The following is a 22,623-nucleotide window of genomic DNA, read 5'->3' on the forward strand; positions in this document are numbered from 1 at the left end:
GTTATAATTGTTATAATTTTTGTTATAATTTTGTTATGTTTTTTTGTTATAATTGTCATAATTATGAATTTTTATCCCATCATTTTGACTTTTTATCTCATGACTTGTCAATTTTGACTATTTATCTCATAATTAGGACATAATTTTTATGTTTTTATGTTTAATTTGATATTTTTATGACAAAGTCATAATTAGATTTTTTGTTATACTTGTCATAATTATGTCAAAATTGTCTTTGTATCTCATGACTCATGTCAATTTTGACTATTTATCTCAAAATTAGGACATGATTTTTATGATTTACCTATGATTTTTGCAGTAGAATTGGGCTAACAAATGAAAAAACAAATGCCTGTTTTCATATAACAGCCTCAGTAAAGCGCCCTCCTGTTGTGTTGAACTGTGATGGGGAGCGAACACAGATGAAGAGCAGAGTGCTGTTTGTCAGAACAGAAAGGCTGTAATGTGACGAGATATCAACGGCCAGCACGTCCACGGCGCATTAGAATTGCGTTTATAATGGGATATTGAGTCCAGTATTGACCTGTTAATAATGGCGATGGATGGGGTCACCATACACTCATTACTGCTGTCAGGAAGATCTAGTTAACACACTTCTGAGCGCTATAAAGCACGGAGATTACAGAGCAAAGGGAATGCAAGCTATTTCATCTGACTGAAGACTTTCTGTTCTGCTCTTTCACATCAGACAATGAAACACATTTTACAGTTTGCTAAGGTGATTTTAAATATATCTTACTTAAATATCTTCAACATATCTTACTTAAAACAAAATATGTATTTAAGTGTTGAAATACTGTCTTGAGCCCAAGGTTGTAAAACTGCAAAGGGCCAGGGAATTTAATGCTGATATATATATATATATATATATATATATATATATTTTGTTCTTTATTTGATTTTAGTTAATTATTTTTATTTTATTCTATTTTATTTTATTTTGTTGTTATTATTTACTTTTTGTATTTTTTATTATTTTATGATATTTTAATTTTGTTCTATATTTTGTTCATTTAATTTTTTATTAAATATTTTATTTTGTTATTTATTATGTTATTTTGCTTATCTTATTTATTTTTATTTTCTTATTTTTATTTATTCTATTTTTTGAAAAATATATATTTTTTTGATAATTATTTTATGTTATTTACTTTTTATTTTATTTTATTTTGTTATTTTATTTGGTATTTATTTGTATTTAATTTTATTCTATTCTATTTTAATGTTATTGATTTTATTCTATTTTATTGTTATTTATTTTATTTTTTATTCTATTTTCTCATATTTTTATTTTGTTGTTTACTTTTAATTTTATTTTTGTTAATTATTTTATTTTTTATTCTATTTTTGTTATTTTTTTCCCCTTTTTTTTCTCTTCCTCTTGACTGGTTTCTCACTTCTCATTCCTGTCGCACTGTGACAGTGACAAATGCAATTTTCCCCTACAGTAAGGTATTAGATATCATTCAAAGAAAGAAAAAAGTGGCAACTCCGTGCCCGGGGTGTCGAGGTTATACCGGGACGTGTCTGAGATCCGATACGGACTCTGTCTGATACGTTATTCCTCACTCTGGAATAAAGTTGGGAGACTTGAGCTTCGGTGTGACGGATCTCAGAGGCTCGGGAAAAGTATAAGAAGGCCTTAATAATTTATGATGGTCTCAGCTTTTCAAAGTACTCGAGCGAGTCCCGTTTCCCCTGACATTTAATTTGTCTGAAAATCAGCGAGCGTGGAAGTGATGATCAGCACGACCCCATCCCTCCACACATCCCTGAACATCTGAAACACTGTCAATATCACACGACACAACCCGTCAGATCATCGTTTGCTTATGATCATCTGAGTCTGATTTACCCATAGCATCAGCAGAACAAGCAAGCAAGGTCATTAACATGATGTCAATGCTATTCTAAGTATTTCAAATGTAATTTCATGCATTTAGAGTAGACCGATGCATTATCAAAACATTGCACTACCATAGTACTTTTTGAAAGGAATACATTGTGATTTAAACTTCACATGCATGCGAGAGAAACCACCGTCCAAATGCAGATCAATTTAATTTTGTTTGCAGGGAGATTATTCATATTTGCATTGATATATATATACAGTCAAACCAAAAATATAGTTCATTTATGTAAGTGAGGAGAGCAAAAATAAAGTAAACTGTGACATATTATACCCACAAATTCTTTATCCAGTGACTAACATAATTGCTAATGCTCTTTTTACACACAGACTGAACAACATGAAGCATTGCTTGGTAATAGTTTGAGCTAAACTGGTATTATCTAATTGTGTAGTTAAAATTTAACAGCGGACAGATATTCAACATAATTCATGTGTGAGAGTCTAACAGAAGGACGGACAAAACCAGTGAAATATCAACTGATCTGATAACTCATAATCATATCTTCTAAACTATAGCGAATAAACTGTGATGATGTGAGAAATGTTGAAGGTTTCTGAATAAATTTAGGTTTGACTGTATATATATATACACACACACAGCATATTTCTCTGATAAACTGCTCTGTGTGAGCGGGAGAGTATAAATGATTTGTGGAGCCTGTCCGTGAAGCAAAAGTATGAAATATACGTTATAGATCTCATTATTTTAGGTTCTACCTTGAGCCGATATACTGTAAGGCCCGGGTGATATATGCGTTCTTGCTGAATGATACAAGGGTCGTTTAGGATGCATTTGATTGTAAATGAGTCGTGAAATGGGAATTGTGGTGTTTAATGTAGAGTAAAGGTGTGTGTGTGCTCAACTTTGACCTGAGACTGAATGACATTGAGATGTTTTATATGGTGCAAAAGCAGCCGTGACTCAATAGCGCCACCAAGCGGTGAGATTGTGAACTTCAGTCAGGAAACGCGTCCAGATGTGAAGGCATTGAGTGAAAACTCCCTCAAATAATACTTGGACTCATTACGTCGTTAAATAGAAAGAAACAGTTGCTTCAGAATAAATGATTCCCCCGCGAAATAGATACGAAATACACTTCTGGAAGACTGAACAATGGATGGGGAATGAGCTGGAGAAGAACTCCAGAGAAAATGAGGAACAATAAAACCATTGAAGACTTTTTTAGCTTGTATGTTTTTGGGTAGCCGAGTTTGATTACTGCAAATGTTACATGATGATAGTTTTGATAATAGTGAGAATGATGATGAAAAATGTGCCGATGATGAAGATGGAGGTGATGATGATGTTAATGGTGATGTGATGATGGAGATAATGTGAGGAAGATGATGATAATGGGGATGTTGTGTTGATGTTATGATGTTATGCATATGGTGATGTTATAAAGTGACCGTGGTGATGATGTGATGATGATAATGCTGATGATGGAGCAATGATGGTGATGATAACGATAATGGTGATGATGGTAATAATGTGAGGAAGAGGATGATGGTGATGATAATGATAATGGTGATGATGGTAATAATGTGAGGAAGAGGATGATGGTAATGGCGATGATGGTGTTATTTTGAGGAAGAGGGTGATGTAATGGTGATGATGATGGTGATATGAGGAAGAGGATGATGGTAATGGTGATGATGGTGATATGAGGAAGAGGATAATGGTGATGATGACGATAATGGTGATGATAGTGATATGAGGAAGAGGATGATGGTAATGGTGATGATGGTAATGGTGATGATGGTAATAATATGAGGAAGAGGATGATGGTAATGTGATGATGGTGTTATTTTGAGGAAGAGGGTGATGGTAATGGTGATGATGGTGTTATTTTGAGGAAGAGGGTGATGGTAATGGTGATGATGGTGTTATTTTGAGGAAGAGGGTGATGGTAATTGTGATGATGGTAATAATGTGAGGAAGAGGATGATGGTAATGGTGATGATGGTAATAATGTGAGGAAGAGGATGATGGTAATGGTGATGATGGTGTTATTTTGAGGAAGAGGGTGATGGTAATGGTGATGATGGTAATAATGTGAGGAAGAGGATGATGGTAATGGTGATGATGGTGTTATTTTGAGGAAGAGGATGATGGTAATGGTGATGATGGTAATAATGTGAGGAAGAGGATGATGGTAATGGTGATGATGGTGTTATTTTGAGGAAGAGGATGATGGTAATGGTGATGATGGTGATATGAGGAAGATGGTAATGGGGATGATGGTATTATTATGAGGAAGAGGATGATAGTGATGATGGTGACATTATGAGGAAGGGGATGATGGTAATGGTGATGATGGTGATATGAGGAAGAGGATGATGGTAATGGGGATGATGGTATTATTATGAGGAAGAGGATGATAGTGATGATGGTGACCTTATGAGGAAGGGGATGATGGTAATGGTGATGATGGTGATATGAGGAAGAGGATGATGGTAATGGGGATGATGGTATTATTATGAGGAAGAGGATGATAGTGATGATGGTGACATTATGAGGAAGGGGATGATGGTAATGGTGATGATGGTGATATGAGGAAGAGGATGATGGTAATGGGGATGATGGTATTATTATGAGGAAGAGGATGATAGTGGTGATGGTGACATTATGAGGAAGGGGATGATGGTAATGGTGATGTTATGTGGTGGTGATAATGTGTTGATGATAATAATAAGTATGTTATGCCGATGATGATCATGGTGATAATGTGATCTTGTGGTGATGCTGGTGGTCATGATGACTATGGTTATGGTGATGATGAAGATGATGATAATTAATAATTATGATGATAACAGTGATGCTGTAGTGATGATGGTGGTCATGAGGATAGTGATTGTTATGGTTATGGTGATGGTGATGATGAAGATGATGATAACAGTGATGCTGTAGTGATGATGGTGGTCATGAGGATAGTGATTGTTATGGTTATGGTGATGGTGATGATGATAATATGATGATGATAACAGTGATGCTGTAGTGATGATGGTGGTCATGAGGATAGTGATTGTTATGGTTATGGTGATGATGATAATGATAATATGATGATGATAACAGTGATAATGTAGTGATGATGGTGGTCATGAGGATAGTGATGGTTATGTTATGGTGATGGTGATGATGAAGATGATGATAACAGTGATGCTGTAGTGATGCTGGTGGTCATGATGACTATGGTTATGGTGATGATGAAGATGATGATAATATGATGATGATAACAGTGATGATGGTGGTCATGAGGATAGTGATGGTTATGTTATGGTGATGGTGATGATGAAGATGATGATAACAGTGATGCTGTAGTGATGCTGGTGGTCATGATGACTATGGTTATGGTGATGATGAAGATGATGATAATATGACGATGATAACAGTGATGTTGTGGTGATGATGGTGGTCATGAGGATAGTGATGGTTATGTTATGGTGATGGTGATGATGAAGATGATGATAACAGTGATGTTGTAGTGATGATGGTGGTCATGAGGATAGTGATTGTTATGGTTATGGTGATGGTGATGATGAAGATGATGATAACAGTGATGTTGTAGTGATGATGGTGGTCATGAGGATAGTGATTGTTATGGTTATGGTGATGATGATAATATGATGATGATAACAGTGATGTTGTGGTGATGATGGTGGTCATGAGGATAGTGATGGTTATGTTATGGTGATGGTGATGATGAAGATGATGATAACAGTGATGTTGTAGTGATGATGGTGGTCATGAGGATAGTGATGGTTATGTTATGGTGATGGTGATGATGAAGATGATGATAACAGTGATGCTGTAGTGATGCTGGTGGTCATGATGACTATGGTTATGGTGATGATGAAGATGATGATAATATGATGATGATAACAGTGATGTTGTGGTGATGATGGTGGTCATGAGGATAGTGATGGTTATGTTATGGTGATGGTGATGATGAAGATGATGATAACAGTGATGTTGTAGTGATGATGGTGGTCATGAGGATAGTGATGGTTATGTTATGGTGATGGTGATGATGAAGATGATGATAACAGTGATGTTGTAGTGATGATGGTGGTCATGAGGATAGTGATTGTTATGGTTATGGTGATGATGAAGATGATGATAACAGTGATGTTGTAGTGATGATGGTGGTCATGAGGATAGTGATTGTTATGGTTATGGTGATGGTGATGATGATAATATGATGATGATAACAGTGATGTTGTGGTGATGATGGTGGTCATGAGGATAGTGATTGTTATGGTTATGGTGATGATGATAATATGATGATGATAACAGTGATGTTGTGGTGATGATGGTGGTCTTGAGGATAGTGATGGTTATGTTATGGTGATGGTGATGATGAAGATGATGATAACAGTGATGTTGTAGTGATGATGGTGGTCATGAGGATAGTGATGGTTATGTTATGGTGATGGTGATGATGAAGATGATGATAACAGTGATGTTGTAGTGATGATGGTGGTCATGAGGATAGTGATTGTTATGGTTATGGTGATGATGATAATATGATGATGATAACAGTGATGTTGTGGTGATGATGGTGGTCTTGAGGATAGTGATGGTTATGTTATGGTGATGGTGATGATGAAGATGATGATAACAGTGATGTTGTAGTGATGATGGTGGTCATGAGGATAGTGATTGTTATGGTTATGGTGATGATGATAATGATAATATGATGATGATAACAGTGATAATGTAGTGATGATGGTGGTCATGAGGATAGTGATTGTTATGGTTATGGTGATGGTGATGATGATAATATGATGATGATAACAGTGATGTTGTGGTGATGATGGTGGTCATGAGGATAGTGATGGTTATGTTATGGTGATGGTGATGATGAAGATGATGATAATAATTATGATGATAACAGTGATGCTGTAGTGATGATGGTGGTCATGAGGATAGTGATTGTTATGGTGATGGTGATGATGATAATATGATGATGATAACAGTGATGCTGTAGTGATGATGGTGGTCATGAGGATAGTGATTGTTATGGTTATGGTGATGGTGATGATGATAATATGATGATGATAACAGTGATAATGTAGTGATGATGGTGGTCATGAGGATAGTGATGGTTATGTTATGGTGATGGTGATGATGAAGATGATGATAACAGTGATGCTGTAGTGATGCTGGTGGTCATGATGACTATGGTTATGGTGATGATGAAGATGATGATAATATGATGATGATAACAGTGATGTTGTGGTGATGATGGTGGTCATGAGGATAGTGATGGTTATGTTATGGTGATGATGAAGATGATGATAACAGTGATGTTGTAGTGATGATGGTGGTCATGAGGATAGTGATGGTTATGTTATGGTGATGGTGATGATGAAGATGATGATAACAGTGATGTTGTAGTGATGATGGTGGTCATGAGGATAGTGATTGTTATGGTTATGGTGATGGTGATGATGAAGATGATGATAACAGTGATGTTGTAGTGATGATGGTGGTCATGAGGATAGTGATGGTTATGTTATGGTGATGGTGATGATGAAGATGATGATAACAGTGATGCTGTAGTGATGATGGTGGTCATGAGGATAGTGATGGTTATGTTATGGTGATGGTGATGATGAAGATGATGATAACAGTGATGTTGTAGTGATGATGGTGGTCATGAGGATAGTGATGGTTATGTTATGGTGATGGTGATGATGAAGATGATGATAACAGTGATGTTGTGGTGATGATGGTGGTCATGAGGATAGTGATTGTTATGGTTATGGTGATGATGATGATGATAATATGATGATGATAACAGTGATGTTGTGGTGATGATGGTGGTCATGAGGATAGTGATGGTTATGTTATGGTGATGGTGATGATGAAGATGATGATAACAGTGATGTTGTAGTGATGATGGTGGTCATGAGGATAGTGATTGTTATGGTTATGGTGATGGTGATGATGATAATATGATGATGATAACAGTGATGTTGTGGTGATGATGGTGGTCATAAAGTTGATGTCGGCGATGATAGTAGTGAAAATGATTTAGTGACTTTATTAGTGATGTTATGGTGGCTGATGCGTTGGTAGTGATGATGATACTGGCATTGACAATGATGTCGGTGATGATGTCATGGTGATGATGGAGAAGCTTGTGAATGTCACACCAGCACACAGCATGTTTGTGCCAATAGCAGTGGGCGTAAAGGTAACCTTCCTCTGCTTTACACACCCAAGCGAAAGAGAGAGAGAGAGAGAGAGAGAGAGAGATAGAGAGATAGAGATAGAGATAGAGATAGAGATAGAGATAGAGATAGAGATAGAGAGAGAGAGAGAGAGACTGAGAGAGAGAGAGATAGAAAGAGAGAGAGAGAGAGAGAGAGAGGTTCAGTCTCACCTCTGCAGGATGAAGGTGTGTAGTGACTCTAGGTCAGAGGTCAGATGTTTCACAGATTTATCAGCAAACGTGAGCGCAGACTTAGTTTATGTTCACTGATGTTCATGTTATTTTCCTCCGCCTGTATTAAACTCCTCCATCAGCAGGTTCTGTAGAGGTGAAAACAGCACCGGCCCTTCGTGGGATTCCCTGAGTCCTCATAACCGCAAATTAAAACCCAGAGGAAAATTCTAATTAGCCATTACTCGGCACAGAGAAATTAGCATTGTGAGGTTTATTAATGGTCCAGATCAGTTTTAATGAGGGTAATTATTTGCACCTGCAGGTCAATCATTCGCTGATTAAATCAACCTGACTCTGGTTGTATTGGACTGTGAGGTCATATATATAAACAACTTTATGTTTCCATCTGATTATTATTATTAGTATGGGTAAGTTCAAACTCCTGCCAGATGAGTGTTTGATAAGAGCGCCATCTGCTGGTCAGTAATGTGTTTACAGTTTCAGCTGCATAATACCAATTTGAAAGGCTGTTTACAGACAGTATAACGCTTACTATTTTGTAAAAAGTAGTCTGTGTAACTGTATTCAATAATAAACATATGCAACAGTCACTATAAACAGTTATTTTGCATTTTTAAAAGCAATTCTGTGTTAAATTGTCTCACATTTTCCCAGTAGCCTATAGAGGGGTTTCACCAACGTCACGTTCTGGGCGGTAACCCGGATGCGCGGCCATTATGGAGGCACTCGGATGTAAACAACAGCATGGATTGCACTGTTTATGTACTACTGAACACATTGTTACACTAATAAACCACGGAAAAAACACGTGGTAGGTGCGAAATCATATAGAGAAGGACTTGGGAAGCAGGAGAGAGCGCAACATTTTGACAAACTAAAGTTAATATGTGGTAAAGATCCGAACGAGTTAGGTTCTCTAGCACGTAACATTACTGCAATTCTTCCATCTATTTATTATAATACCGACATAGGATACGTTCAGATTGTCATTCCAAAAAAGCACATGAAATCCGTTTCAAGTTACATCCGTGGTTTGAAATCCTATTCAAATCACATATCAGGACATCAGCCTCAGTCTGAACGATCGGATTTCGCGTGGTATGTCTTAAAATGCAAACGTCATTTATAGGAAACATGCTGAAAGTCACTGTCGAAATAATGCTGTGTTGTTGCAAAGTGCCGGACGAGCAGAAAATTATTATTTCTGAAACCGGCGCAGACGAGCGTGGGAAAAAAGCCGTACATGCAGCCTCCTACAGTTCTGCCGCAGTAGTCCAGCGCGGCGGCTACACATTTCCATTTGTAACATTTAAAAAAAGACAACATCTAACATTATATTGCAAATGCAACCCCCTTATCAACGCAAAGTCATTGCCATATTACCAAATAACATGCATGGACACACACGTCGGATCTGAACAGTTGCGATACACAGTGTGGACATCATTTTAGATCAGATTCCAATTTGATACAAAGATAATCGGATTTGGACTGACAGTGTGAATGTAGCCATAGTTAACTAGGTCGACATTTTAGCCATAGTCAACGCTTCATCATTTAGCAGCTACATGTGTCTGATGCTGTACCTCTCTCAACCACAAACGCCTTATTTTAATAAGTTTTTTGCACTCTTCTCTTTAACTTTTGACAGTCTATAGCACTCGACATGTTTTTTCCCGATGTGACCGATTGGTACAGACCAAAACTCGACCATTTTTCAGCAGCAATAATCAGCCAAATTTGCGAGTCCATTCAGTTCAATGGCATTATTTACGTTCTGTGCCTCCAAAATGGCCGACTTCCGGATTGATGACGCGTCGTGAAACCCCTCTATGAGTATAGTCATTTACATAGGGTCGGTTCACACTTCACACAGGACGCATTTTTTCTGTTTAAAACACGAGACGCAGGTCAGTGAAGAGAAAACATGTGCAAGTCAAAATCTCGAATCCCGATCGTGGAGTCCAATGCTATACCTGAGAATTTATATTGGTTTTTATACTCTATTGCTATACTAAAGAAACGTTAGTCACAAAAACAGACAAAACAGACACCCCTCATTTTGTTTATGCTTCTTTGTTTATTATATTAAATAAACATAACTATATATAAAATTAAATCTAAACGTATTAAAGTTTCGTTTCAAAGACGAGAGGACAGTCAATTTTGAAGACTCTGCCATAATCCCGTTTTCCTCGGTTTTCCTTCGCTTTAAATCTCCCCAACCGGAAACGCAAGAGCATCCTTGCATCAAACGCGGAAGTTATGCGTGCATATAGCCCATTGGGTCTCCATTAGGACTCCAAAATGATTTTTAATAGGTTACAGAATATTTTTAACTGAATAGTTTCTACAAAATGTAATGATAAATGCTGTTTAACTATGTTATAATGACCATTAATGTCTGTATTTGTTAACTTATACTAGCATAGCATAAAGTTTAGCCTGATAGCTAGTTTATACACGCATTTGCACTGTATGCTAGAAAAGTATGAGCAGTATGATGTGTTATTCCAGAAATAGTCAAAGATGACAAAACATTATAACAATTAATGTTAAGTTAAAAACTTGCAACAAACATGACTGTTTGGAAGGACATGGGTAACAAAACCAGCAGTTGCATCATCGATTTTGATGGAAATATTCAGTGTCTCTCAGAATAAACATCTTTAGTTGCGTTTTAAACCTAAATTAAATGTCAAGTAGGTTTATTCTCAAGCAAACACAAGTTAAATTTGATTTAAACCATTAAAATGATCTTATAGACGACCATTCAGAGCAGTTACAGCATCTCATCAGATGTTAAGAAAGAATATTCTGCAAGATCATGAGTGATTTTAGGTCAAAAGGTTTATTCATGTTGTCAGAACAAAGACAATCCATCAATATGTGATTGACGGGTGATAATCTATAATATTGACATCACAAACATAATCATCCCTTCTGCTGCTGAAACTATGAATCAGTACTCAACAAATACACATCTTAAACTTCAAACCTTTATAACTACAAACACTGCAACTGGAATTTAAAACACATAATTCCCGAGTCAATTTAAATGGACTTTAGTTCAAAATCGGATTTTATTTGTACTTAATTTTAAAAGTCTACACACGTTCATTTGCGCTGCTGGCCACTTTTTAAAGTGGTTCATATAAAGTAAACAGGAAAACCAATTATGCAAAAAAGCCCTATTACAAAAATATTACTATTGTACAACCACATAAACACGAATCACACTCACCGAAGCATTTGATCCGGTCATACGAATTGTCCCAGACAACTCGACCTCACAAAACAACAAAATCATAAAACAAACTCAAAAATCACACAAAACTAGAACTCATACACATGCACATATATGATTTACACAGCTATGTCTCTGTCCAAATAGACAAAAACCACATTCAACCAAAAGACAAAAGCTGCCTTCAGAAAACTGAATAAAGCAAATCCCAGAAAAATCTACATGCAAAAGCTCAATTTGCATTAAATTATACATTTTATAAGACGAAGAGCTTATCAAACATTGTCCTCATGAACTTCAGAGCCCTTTATAATCAAATCTACTCTATCAAAATGCATTTATATATTCCACTAAAATTACATTACATCATTATAATCCTTTCAAATGACATATATATATACTTCGTCTGACATACTGTAGCTAATAGCACAGTTTAAGTGGAATAAAGACTCTAAAACACTTAAACGCTGGAGAAAAGAACAACTCCAGTAAGAAAATAGATATTTCTACACTTGGACAACAGGGAATCCTAGTAGGAATAAAAACAAAAACATAGTGCTTTTTTTTTAAATATAAAGATTAATATTTAAGATAAGGCTGGAAAGGATATGAATTTGTACACACATGCACAGGAAAAACAAACAAAAATAAGACAAGTGAATTATCAGGGGTATATTATACATATATATTTATATTAGTGCTGTGCGACGATTAATCACGTCCAAAATAAAAGTTTGTGTTTACATAATATATGTGTGTACTGTGTATAATTATTTTGTATATATAAATACACACGCATGCATGTATATATTTAAGAAAAATTTGTTATTTATATATAATATAAATTATGTATATATAAACAGTAATATTTCTTAAATATATACATGCATATGTGTTTATTTATATATGCAAAATAATTATACACAGTACACATATATATATTATGTAAACACAAACTTTTATTTTGGGTGTGATTAATCGTTGCCCAGCACTAATATATATATATATATATATATATATATATATATATATATATATATATATATATATATATATATATACAGGTGAAACTCGAAAAATTAGAATATCGTGCAAAAGTTCATTTATTTCAGTATTTCAACTTAAAAGGTGAAACTAATATATTATATAGACTCATTACATGCAAAGTGAGATATTTCAAGCCTTTATTTGTTATAATTGTGATGATTATGGATTACAGCTTATGAAAACCTTTTCACAATATTCAAATTTTGAATGTGGGGTTTTCATAAGCTGTGAGCCATAATCATCACAATTATAACAAATAAAGGCTTGAAATATCTTACTTTGCATGTAATGAGTCTATATAATATATTAGTTTCACCTTTTAAGTTGAAATACTGAATTAAACGAACTTTTGCACGATATTCTAATTTTTCGAGTTTCACCTGTATATAACTGTGGACATTTACTGTACCAGGATCAGATTTGAATGCAAATAAATACAGAACGTCTCCTGTAACAGCGATAAAAAATCCCACAAGCCTGCACACACAATGCAAAACTCATGAACGCGAGAGAATCTGTGACATGATGAACATTTGTACAGAACACGTGAATAGAATTGTGATTAGAAAAGAAATATCGATCTCAACACTCTGACTGTGAAAAGTTCATTTTCTGCAAATCCTCTCGGTCACCGTGCGAGCGATGACGGATTGATTATCGTGCAGCATTGCATAACCAACATATGCAACATAACCCGACCCTAAACACATACGGTAACTAGCACGTAATCACTCACCTGAGAAATAGTCCATAAAACCTGTCAGTTTATATTCAAACTCTATCCAGTTGGACGTCCTAAACCCTTCCTGACGACATTACACGTACAATCAATTCAAATAAACATGAATCCAAAAGAGATTAAAGGTGACTTGTTTCTATTAATAAATTAAATGGCAGCGTTCGAGCAAATCTGGATTCAAAAGTGAAGCGATGTGAAACCGGTTTCACCCGTCAGAACTCGAGAGGGCCGAGGTCGCTGAAGTCGCAGTCGAACAGCTCGCTGACGCCCTCGTGATCCTCCAGGCCGAAGTGATAGTCCTGACTGTGAGGAGGAGAGAGACAGATGAAGCCGTCGAGCGCCAGGCCGCCGCCGCCGTCCGAGGAGCCGCCCCGCTCCAGCAGGAACTCAGACGAGCCCAAAGGAGACAGGTCGAAATCTGGCATCCCGCAAATGCCAGGAAACGAGTCCAGAAATGACTCTGAAATCATCAATGATTCAAGAAAATGGGAAATTAAAATAATTTTGGAAAGAAAATTATTTTTGGATCATTTATTACAAAGTGAAATGTAAAACAATCAGAGCGTTAATTATTAATTGTTGTATAATTATTTTACATTTTTTATATTTTTATATAACAGCTTTACAAAAGGCTTTTATTTTTATATATTTTAAATAGAATTATATATATATATATATATATATATATATATATATATATATATATATATATATATATATATATATATATATTAGTGCTGGGCAACAATTAATCGTGATTAATCACATCCAAAATAAAAGTTTGTGTTTACATAATATGTGTGTGTGTACTGTCTGTGTACAATTATTTTGCACACATGCATGTATATATTTAAGAAATATATTTATACATAATTTATATTATATATAAATATTAAATTTTTTATATATAAATAACACATTTTTCTTAAATATATGCATGCATGTGTGTATTTATATATGCAAAATAATTAAACGCAGCACACACACATGTATTATGTAAACACAAACTTTTATTTTGGATGCGATTAATCGTTGCCCAGCACTAATATATATATATATGTGTGTGTGTGTAAAATAAATGTAAAATATAAAATATAAAATCACAAATTTTATATTTGAATTCAACATTTATGCCCAGGATTTGCATTTAAAATCATTACATTTACATTTAATATATATATATATATATATATATATATATATATATATATATATATATATATATATATATATATATATATATATATATATTGTATGTGTGTGTGTGTGATTGTGTAAAATAAATGTAAAATATAAAATCACAAATTTTACATTTGAATTTAACATTTATGCCCACTTAAAATCATCACATTTATATTTAATATTTTAAAATTCCTTTGATATGTAAATTTGGAATTTGTATTTATAATTATTTCAAATCTACATGTTAAATATAAATGTAAATCACAAATGTTATTTGAATTAAACATTTATGCCTAAAGATTTACATTTAAGATCAAAATACCTTTAATATGTACATTTGGAAAATAATTTCACAATAATGTATATATTTTATATTAATATTTAACATTTATGATTAAGATTTACTTTTAATATTTAAAACATTTATTTTTAATTTTAAAATACCTTTAATATTTATATTTGGACTTTACATGTTAAAATTTAGATTTAATGTTAAAACTCCTATATAGGAGTTACATTTATATATACCATGTTTTCTCTAAACATAAAATGTTTAGAAATTATACATTTGGAAAATATAACAAATACTAGAATACAGTAAATCAGGCAATATTGGTATTTGTTGTGCTAAAGTGGCAAACAAGCCAACAATTGTTTATAGTAAATTAAGATGCAATCATGTTTAAAGGATCACACATACCCGGGTCTGTGCCGAGAGGCAGGGGGGAGGAGCTAGGGAGAGTAGTCGGCGTTGATGATGTCACTTCCTGTGATGCGAGATCAGACTGCGGTGGGCTCTGACTGGACGATTTCGCTGGACTACAATCAGTGACGGGACTACAGACCCCAGAACTGTCCTCAGGACACAGAAACACGTCGATCGGACCTTTGGAGCTCTTGAGAGAAATCTGGTAACCCTGAAATACAGGCAGAGTACACATAATTAAACACATAATTTTACTATATATATATATATATATATATAAAGAAAAAAATGCATTCTTTGTGAACCGGTGTGGTGACAAATCAGGTCCTCCTCAAAATCGAGTCTCCATTAGGACCTCCAAGAGATCCGAGAGATCCCATTGGCTCAAATTACTTTTAATAGACACTCTCTTTAGCGCCGGATTACAATTCTTATAAAAATCATAAAAATGTGACAAATGCTGTTTGAAATATGTTATAAATGACGATTAATATCTGTATTAGTTAACTTATGTACTAGCAAAGCATACAGATTTGATATGTATACATATAATTTATATGTATTGTTATGAACCCAGTATGGGTTATATTTGTGGTTTGTGTGTTTCTTTTTGTTTGGTTTGCAGGATGGAGTTAGAGTGAGTGACGTCATTATTGATTAAGGAGTTACACCTGTGTTGGAACTGATGCCGGCAAATAAAGCAGTTCCCTTCACCTGTGACGGGGCGCGCTCTCACCATTCTCGTGGCGTTTGTGTCTTGGATCCGATTGTTGCTTTGTTTTGCGTCTCGTCTCATTTAATTATTCTTACTTAAATAAATGTTATTCTTTTTGAGCATTATCCAACGTGTTGTCTCCTTCTTTGTTGCGGCTTGCGAGCCGGCCGTGACAAATGGGGGCTCGTCCCTCGTGGAGGCGTGGGTTCGGATCCCACTTCTGACACCACGGCCGTGACAAATGGGGGCTCGTCCGTCCTTTAACGTTTGAAAATTCCAGTTGTATTTCGTCATGATTTGGAAGCGCTTTGTTTTTTTTGCGTTTGGTTATTTTGTAAGGTAATTTGCGTGTTGATTAACCGAATGTAAAATTGTAAGAGAGATCGTTTAAGCGCTATTGTTTGGGATGTTTTATACATCGTACTTTGAAGGAAATACGCGTTGGATTTGTTTGGTTTTGACAACGGAATGTGTGGAGGGCTGTATCTGTAAAAGGTAAGTGTTTTTGCAAATCCTTTTGTGGGAGGAATATTATTTGTGTTCCCTGGTTAGGTTCAGCTGCTCGTTCCTTTTTGGAACAAGTGGATAGAATGTAATTTTTTTTTATTTTTGTGTGGCGAACGTGAGTAGAGCAGTGGTCTCGGGTGCATATCCATGGTATGAGTGAGTCGCCAGCGTGCTGGTTGCTTTTCTTTGTACTAGTGGGATTTGGTGCTTAAAATACCCCTCACCAGTAACCACATGAAGATTATAGGGTTGAGTTAGCTAGAATTTTTTTTTTTTTTGTTATAGCTAGGGAGAGGGAACCATTTTATTACTCCTGCTGAGGTTTGTAAAACACTTCTATTTGTAACGTGCATTTTAAGGTGGAAAGATGTCTAATCTAGTTGTAGAGTTTATTAGTTCTCCTTCTGAAGGTTTGCTTGGTTCATGTACAAAAGATCAGTTATTTGAAATTGCGGATCATTATGAAATTGAACTTGGAGATAAGAGGTTAAAGGATAGTACAATTAGAGAGGTACTTAAAACAAGACTAATAGAGAAGGCCGTCTTGTTTGAAAAGTCAGATACAGCTATCACCTCTCAAGTTAAACCTCATGTCGGCTCTTTAACTTTTGAACAACAGGAACGTTTATTGTTGTTACAGCTTGAACAGGAACGTTTGAAGTTGGAAGTAGAGCGTGAGAAAACTAGAAATGAACAGACTAATGTTGAGCTGCAGAAATACCGCTTGGAGATCATAAGAGAAGGTGGGCTAAATGGTTCAACTGATGCTTTGCAGGGTGCTTCTCCAGTGTTTGACACTGCTGGAAATTTGAGGTTAATGCCTAAGTTTAACGAGCGAGACCCAGATACCTTTTTTATATTGTTTGAGCGAATAGCGGAGGCAAGAGGTTGGCCTAGTAAGGAACGAACACTGCTTTTACAGTGTGTGCTCACTGGCCGGGCTCAAGAAGCTTATTCTGCCCTGTCACACTTGGACTGCAACGATTATGATACCGTTAAAGCGGCAGTTTTAAAAGCTTATGAGTTAGTACCAGAAGCGTACCGACAAAAATTTAGAACATTGTCCAAGGGTGTAAAGGAGGCTCATGTGGAGTTTGCTAGGGAGCTCACTTCTGCGTTTAATCGTTGGTGTATGGCATCTGAGGTAACCACGTTTGAAGAGTTGACTAACTTAATTGTGCTTGAACAGTTTAAGAACTCTGTTCCTGCTCGAATAGCAACATACATAAATGAGCAGAAAGCTGAAACAACTGCTAAAGCTGCTGAGTTGGCTGATGACTATGTTTTAACGCACAAGAGTAGTTTTGAGTTTTGGAAAAGGGATGATATTTTTGAAGGTAAAGTAGATCGCATGCCCAAGGATTCATCTCTGATCTGTAACTATTGTCGTGGTAAAGGCCATTGGAAAAATGAGTGTCCTGTGCTTAAGGCTAAGAGTAAAGGAGGAAAGGTTCTTTGCGTTAAACCAGCAGGTCTTGTGGCACCATTGTTGAATTCTGTTGGCTTGTCTTCTGAAGGATCTCCTACGGCAGTTGACCAGTTAAAAGATGGAGATTATGCACCTTTTATTACTTATGGGCACGTGTCGCTTGTTGGTAAAGAGACAAATGTTCCAGTAACGATACTGAGGGACACGGGAGCTTCGGAGTCCTTTATTTTGCAGGACGTGCTGCCTTTTTCCTCTGTGAGTGATACTGAGACTAGTGTTCTTATTAGGGGAATTGGGTTAAATGTCCTATCTGTCCCATTACATAAAATTATGTTGTCATCTGAACTTGTGAAAGGAGAGGTGGTGGTTGGAGTGCGTCCATCATTACCAGTGGAGGGGGTGGATATAATCCTGGGAAATAATTTGGCAGGGGGCAGGGTTTGGCCTGTTACCTTTTCACCTCCTGTTGTTTCATCTTTTCCCCTTCCAGGTCCTGATGAGAGCAACAAGAACTTTCCGCAGGTATTTACTGCTTGTGCTGTAACTCGATCCATGACCTCTGCACAGCCAAGGTTAACATCTGATTCTTTGGGTAGACCAGCATTTTCCTTGCCTGATGACTTTTCTGTTTCCTCTTCTGATTTGATCCAGGAGCAGAAACTTGATTCTTCTCTCCATAAATTGTTTGAGAGTGTGATGTCTCCTGATGAAATTAGGCATGTTGCTCAGGGTTATCTCTTGCAGGATGGAATGTTGGTGAGGAAATGGATTCCTCATGGAAGTGACTTTGCTGGGGATCCTATCTTGCAGGTGGTAGTTCCAGAGAAATATCGTTCATTGGTGTTGGAGATTTCTCATGATAAACTTGCTGGACATTTAGGGGTAAGAAAGACTTATGACAGAATCCTTCGTCATTTTTTTTGGCCTAAATTGAAGAAGGATGTGTCAAAGTATATCCAGACATGTCATACCTGTCAACTAACAGGCAAGCCGAATCAGAAGATCAAACCTGCTCCACTGTTTCCTATTCCAGCTGTTAGTCCACCTTTTGAGCACTTGATCATCGATTGTGTAGGCCCACTGCCTAGATCAAAATCAGGTAGTATTTATTTGCTCACTGTGATGTGTGCATCGACTCGGTACCCTGCGGCCTATCCCCTCCGTACGATCACTGCAAAGTCGGTGGTGAAGGCCTTGACTCAATTCATTTCTATTTTTGGCATTCCAAAGATTGTGCAAAGTGATCAAGGTTCTAATTTTACGTCTCATTTGTTTTCGCAGGTTTTGAAATTGTTGCACATTAAGCACAATAAAGCTAGTGCTTATCATGCCCAAAGCCAAGGGGCTTTAGAGCGTTTCCATCAGACGTTGAAGTCCCTACTGCGTGCTTATTGTACAGAGCTGGGGGGTGATTGGGAGCAGGGATTGCCGTGGTTGATGTTGTCAGCGCGTGAGGTGAGCCAGGAAAGTACTCATTTTAGTCCCAATGATTTGGTGTTTGGGCACACCGTTCGGGGACCACTGGCTGTGCTCCGCGATAATTGGACTGAAGGTACACCGCCTCAGAATTTGTTAAGTTATGTGAATGACTTTAAGCGCAGATTGTATGAAGCAGGTAAGATGGCAAGAGAACAAGAGAACAATTGCATTCTTCGCAGGGACGTATGAAGTCACTTTACGATCGGCGAACTGAGAAACGACAATTTATGCCTGGTGATCAAGTGTTGGCTCTGTTACCTGTGGAGGGCTCACCATTTCAAGCTCGGTTTACTGGTCCGTATGTAGTGGTGAAACAAGTTACTGACTTAAATTATCTTATTGCCACCCCAGAGAGAAGGAAGTCAACACAGCTGTGTCATATTAATTTGTTGAAGCCGTATTATTGTCGTTCTCCTAAAGCTTTAGAGACCAGAGCAGATGTGAAGTCTGCACTGGTAGTTGAGAGCATTTCCCCTGCTCCTTTGGAAGAGGAAATTGATGAAGGGGTTTCTTTCCCTGAGGATACGGTGCTGTTGGGACGTCTTAAAAATTCAGAGACTCTGAAGAATGTCCATAAAATGTTGACCCATTTAACAGAAAGGGAACGTACCGACTTGACTGCTCTTATTAATCATCATGTCTCTTTATTTGGTGATGTACCTTCGTGTACACATTGGGCGGAGCACGATATTGATGTTGGGGATGCTGAGCCCATTCGCCAACATTTTTATCGTGTGTCCCCAAATAAACTCTTACATCTGGTTGCTGAAGTTCAATATATGTTAGATCATGACATTGCACGGCCATCATTTTCCAGCTGGGCATCCCCCTGCTTGCTTGTCAATAAAGCTGATGGAACTTATCGGTTTTGTACCGATTATAGGAAAGTAAATAAAGTGACGAAACCAGATTCCTTTCCACTTCCTCGTATTGAGGATTGTGTTGATCGGGTTGGGGCCGCGAAATTTGTAAGTAAGTTTGATCTGCTCAAGGGCTACTGGCAGGTTCCGTTGACCCCAAGGGCTCAGGAGATCTCTTCCTTTATTACATCTGAGGGGTTATTTTCATATAATGTTATGAGTTTTGGTCTCAGAAATGCGCCTGCAACGTTTCAGCGACTTATGAATAGGGTTGTTTCTGGATTGGTGGGAGTCGCGGTTTATTTGGACGATGTGGTAGTTTTTAGTGATTCATGGGAGCAGCACTTGAGTCATATTGCAGATCTGTTCTCCCGTTTTGTTGAGGCTGGTCTGACGGTCAATTTGGCCAAATGTGAGTTTGCCAAGGCCACCGTGACTTACTTGGGTAAGGTCGTTGGACAGGGTTGTGTGCGTCCAGTTCGGGCCAAGGTTGAGGCCATTGATCTATTTCCTTCTCCATCCACCAAAAAGGAGTTGATGCGTTTTTTGGGGTTAGTGGGTTACTACCGGGGATTTTGTAGGAATTTTTCCACCGTGGTGGCCCCACTCACTGATTTGCTGAAGGCAAAAGCCGATTTTATCTGGACTTCTGTCTGTCAGGAAGCTTTTGAGGCAGCTAAATCAGTGCTTACTTCCGCTCCTGTGTTAGCAGCTCCCAAATTTGACCGCCCTTTTAGGTTGTGTGTGGATGCTAGCAACGTGGGTGCGGGAGCTGTATTGTTACAAGCTAATGATGAGGGAATTCACCGTTCCGTGAGTTATTTTTCGAAGAAGTTTTCTTCTTATCAGTTAAATTATTCGGTGATTGAGAAAGAGGCTTTAGCGCTGATTTGGGCCCTGCAGCATTTTGAGGTGTATGTGGGATCAGTGTCAGATTCTTTGGTCGTGTACACTGACCACAACCCACTTACTTATTTACACTCTTTGCGGTGCCCAAATCAACGTTTGACTCGTTGGTGCCTCTTCCTACAGTCATACGCCCTTGAAATTCGACACATCAAAGGTACTGACAATGTGGTGGCAGACGCATTGTCTAGAGTTCCTTACTCTTCTTAACTGTTTATGAACAATGTTTTGTCTTGCTTTCCTTTACTCTCCTAAGATTGCTTCTACAGGGCCCGTAGTTGCTGAGGACATTGGGGGTAAGATGAAGTTGGTGTCATACAGTAATGTGGGGTTATCGGGTGAAGGGTTTAAGTTGGGATTCATAAATGTCAACCCTTTTCTATGGGGGAGGGTGTTATGAACCCAGTATGGGTTATATTTGTGGTTTGTGTGTTTCTTTTTGTTTGGTTTGCAGGATGGAGTTAGAGTGAGTGACGTCATTATTGATTAAGGAGTTACACCTGTGTTGGAACTGATGCCGGCAAATAAAGCAGTTCCCTTCACCTGTGACGGGGCGCGCTCTCACCATTCTCGTGGCGTTTGTGTCTTGGATCCGATTGTTGCTTTGTTTTGCGTCTCGTCTCATTTAATTATTCTTACTTAAATAAATGTTATTCTTTTTGAGCATTATCCAACGTGTTGTCTCCTTCTTTGTTGCGGCTTGCGAGCCGGCCGTGACAGTATACACACATTTAAATCTGTATGTATATAAAATATTTATATTTAATATACTATATGTATATTTAAAAAGTAAATGCATCAATATATATACTTTAAAAATACATATATATATATATATATATATAAACAAATGTGTGTGTGTATATATATATATATATATATATATATATATATATATATATATATATATATATATATATATATATATACACACTTTTAAATCTGTATGTATATGTATATAAAATATGTGTATATATATATCTTATATGCAGGGTGCGATTTGCCGGGGGGGATGCGTGGGATTTCCCCCTTTCTGGTCAAAGTATCCCTGCCTCTGCTTAATTATTTTTATCCCCGGTGGGGATAAATTTATCCCCCCCTCAAAGTGATCAGTGCTACTACAATAGTGGCGAGACGGATCACAAAACTTATCACGGGTCCGTGGTTTGATTAAAGTAAATTTTATTTAAATTTTTATTTAGTTATTACTTTAACAGTTGTACAACTTTTCTACTGTGATGGTTTAACTTTGCAATCAATCCATGGTTCAGCAGACTGATAGAAGTAGCCTAGCCTAAACTAAGTAAAGCGCTGTAATGTGAACTGTCAGTGCGATAGAAAAATAAAATCCGAAATGGACCACCCACTGGAAAGCTGCGGATTTTCCCACAGGAAAGCAGAAAAAGACTGTTTTCCTAGTATGATGAGGCCTACACTATAGCATATTTATGTTTAAG

General features: G+C 36.8%; 1 protein-coding gene across 1 annotated transcript in view; it reads right to left on the reverse strand.

The window, feature by feature from the left end:
• Positions 1-13,575: 13,575 nt before the first annotated feature.
• e2f1 (E2F transcription factor 1) overlaps positions 13,576-22,623 on the reverse strand; it is a 19,038-nt gene continuing 9,990 nt past the window's right edge. Inside the window, exons 6-7 of the mRNA XM_056248768.1 lie at positions 15,265-15,481; positions 13,576-13,842 (exon numbers count right to left, since the gene is read on the reverse strand). Of these exons, the coding sequence (XP_056104743.1) occupies positions 13,595-13,842; positions 15,265-15,481 (465 nt within the window). The 3' untranslated portion in view covers positions 13,576-13,594. The remainder of the gene's footprint in view (positions 13,843-15,264; positions 15,482-22,623) is intronic.

This window comes from Rhinichthys klamathensis, unplaced genomic scaffold (genome assembly GCF_029890125.1).
Source record: "Rhinichthys klamathensis goyatoka isolate OS25496 unplaced genomic scaffold, OSU_Roscu_1.1 h1tg000058l_1, whole genome shotgun sequence".
In the NCBI taxonomy this organism is placed as follows: domain Eukaryota; kingdom Metazoa; phylum Chordata; class Actinopteri; order Cypriniformes; family Leuciscidae; genus Rhinichthys; species Rhinichthys klamathensis.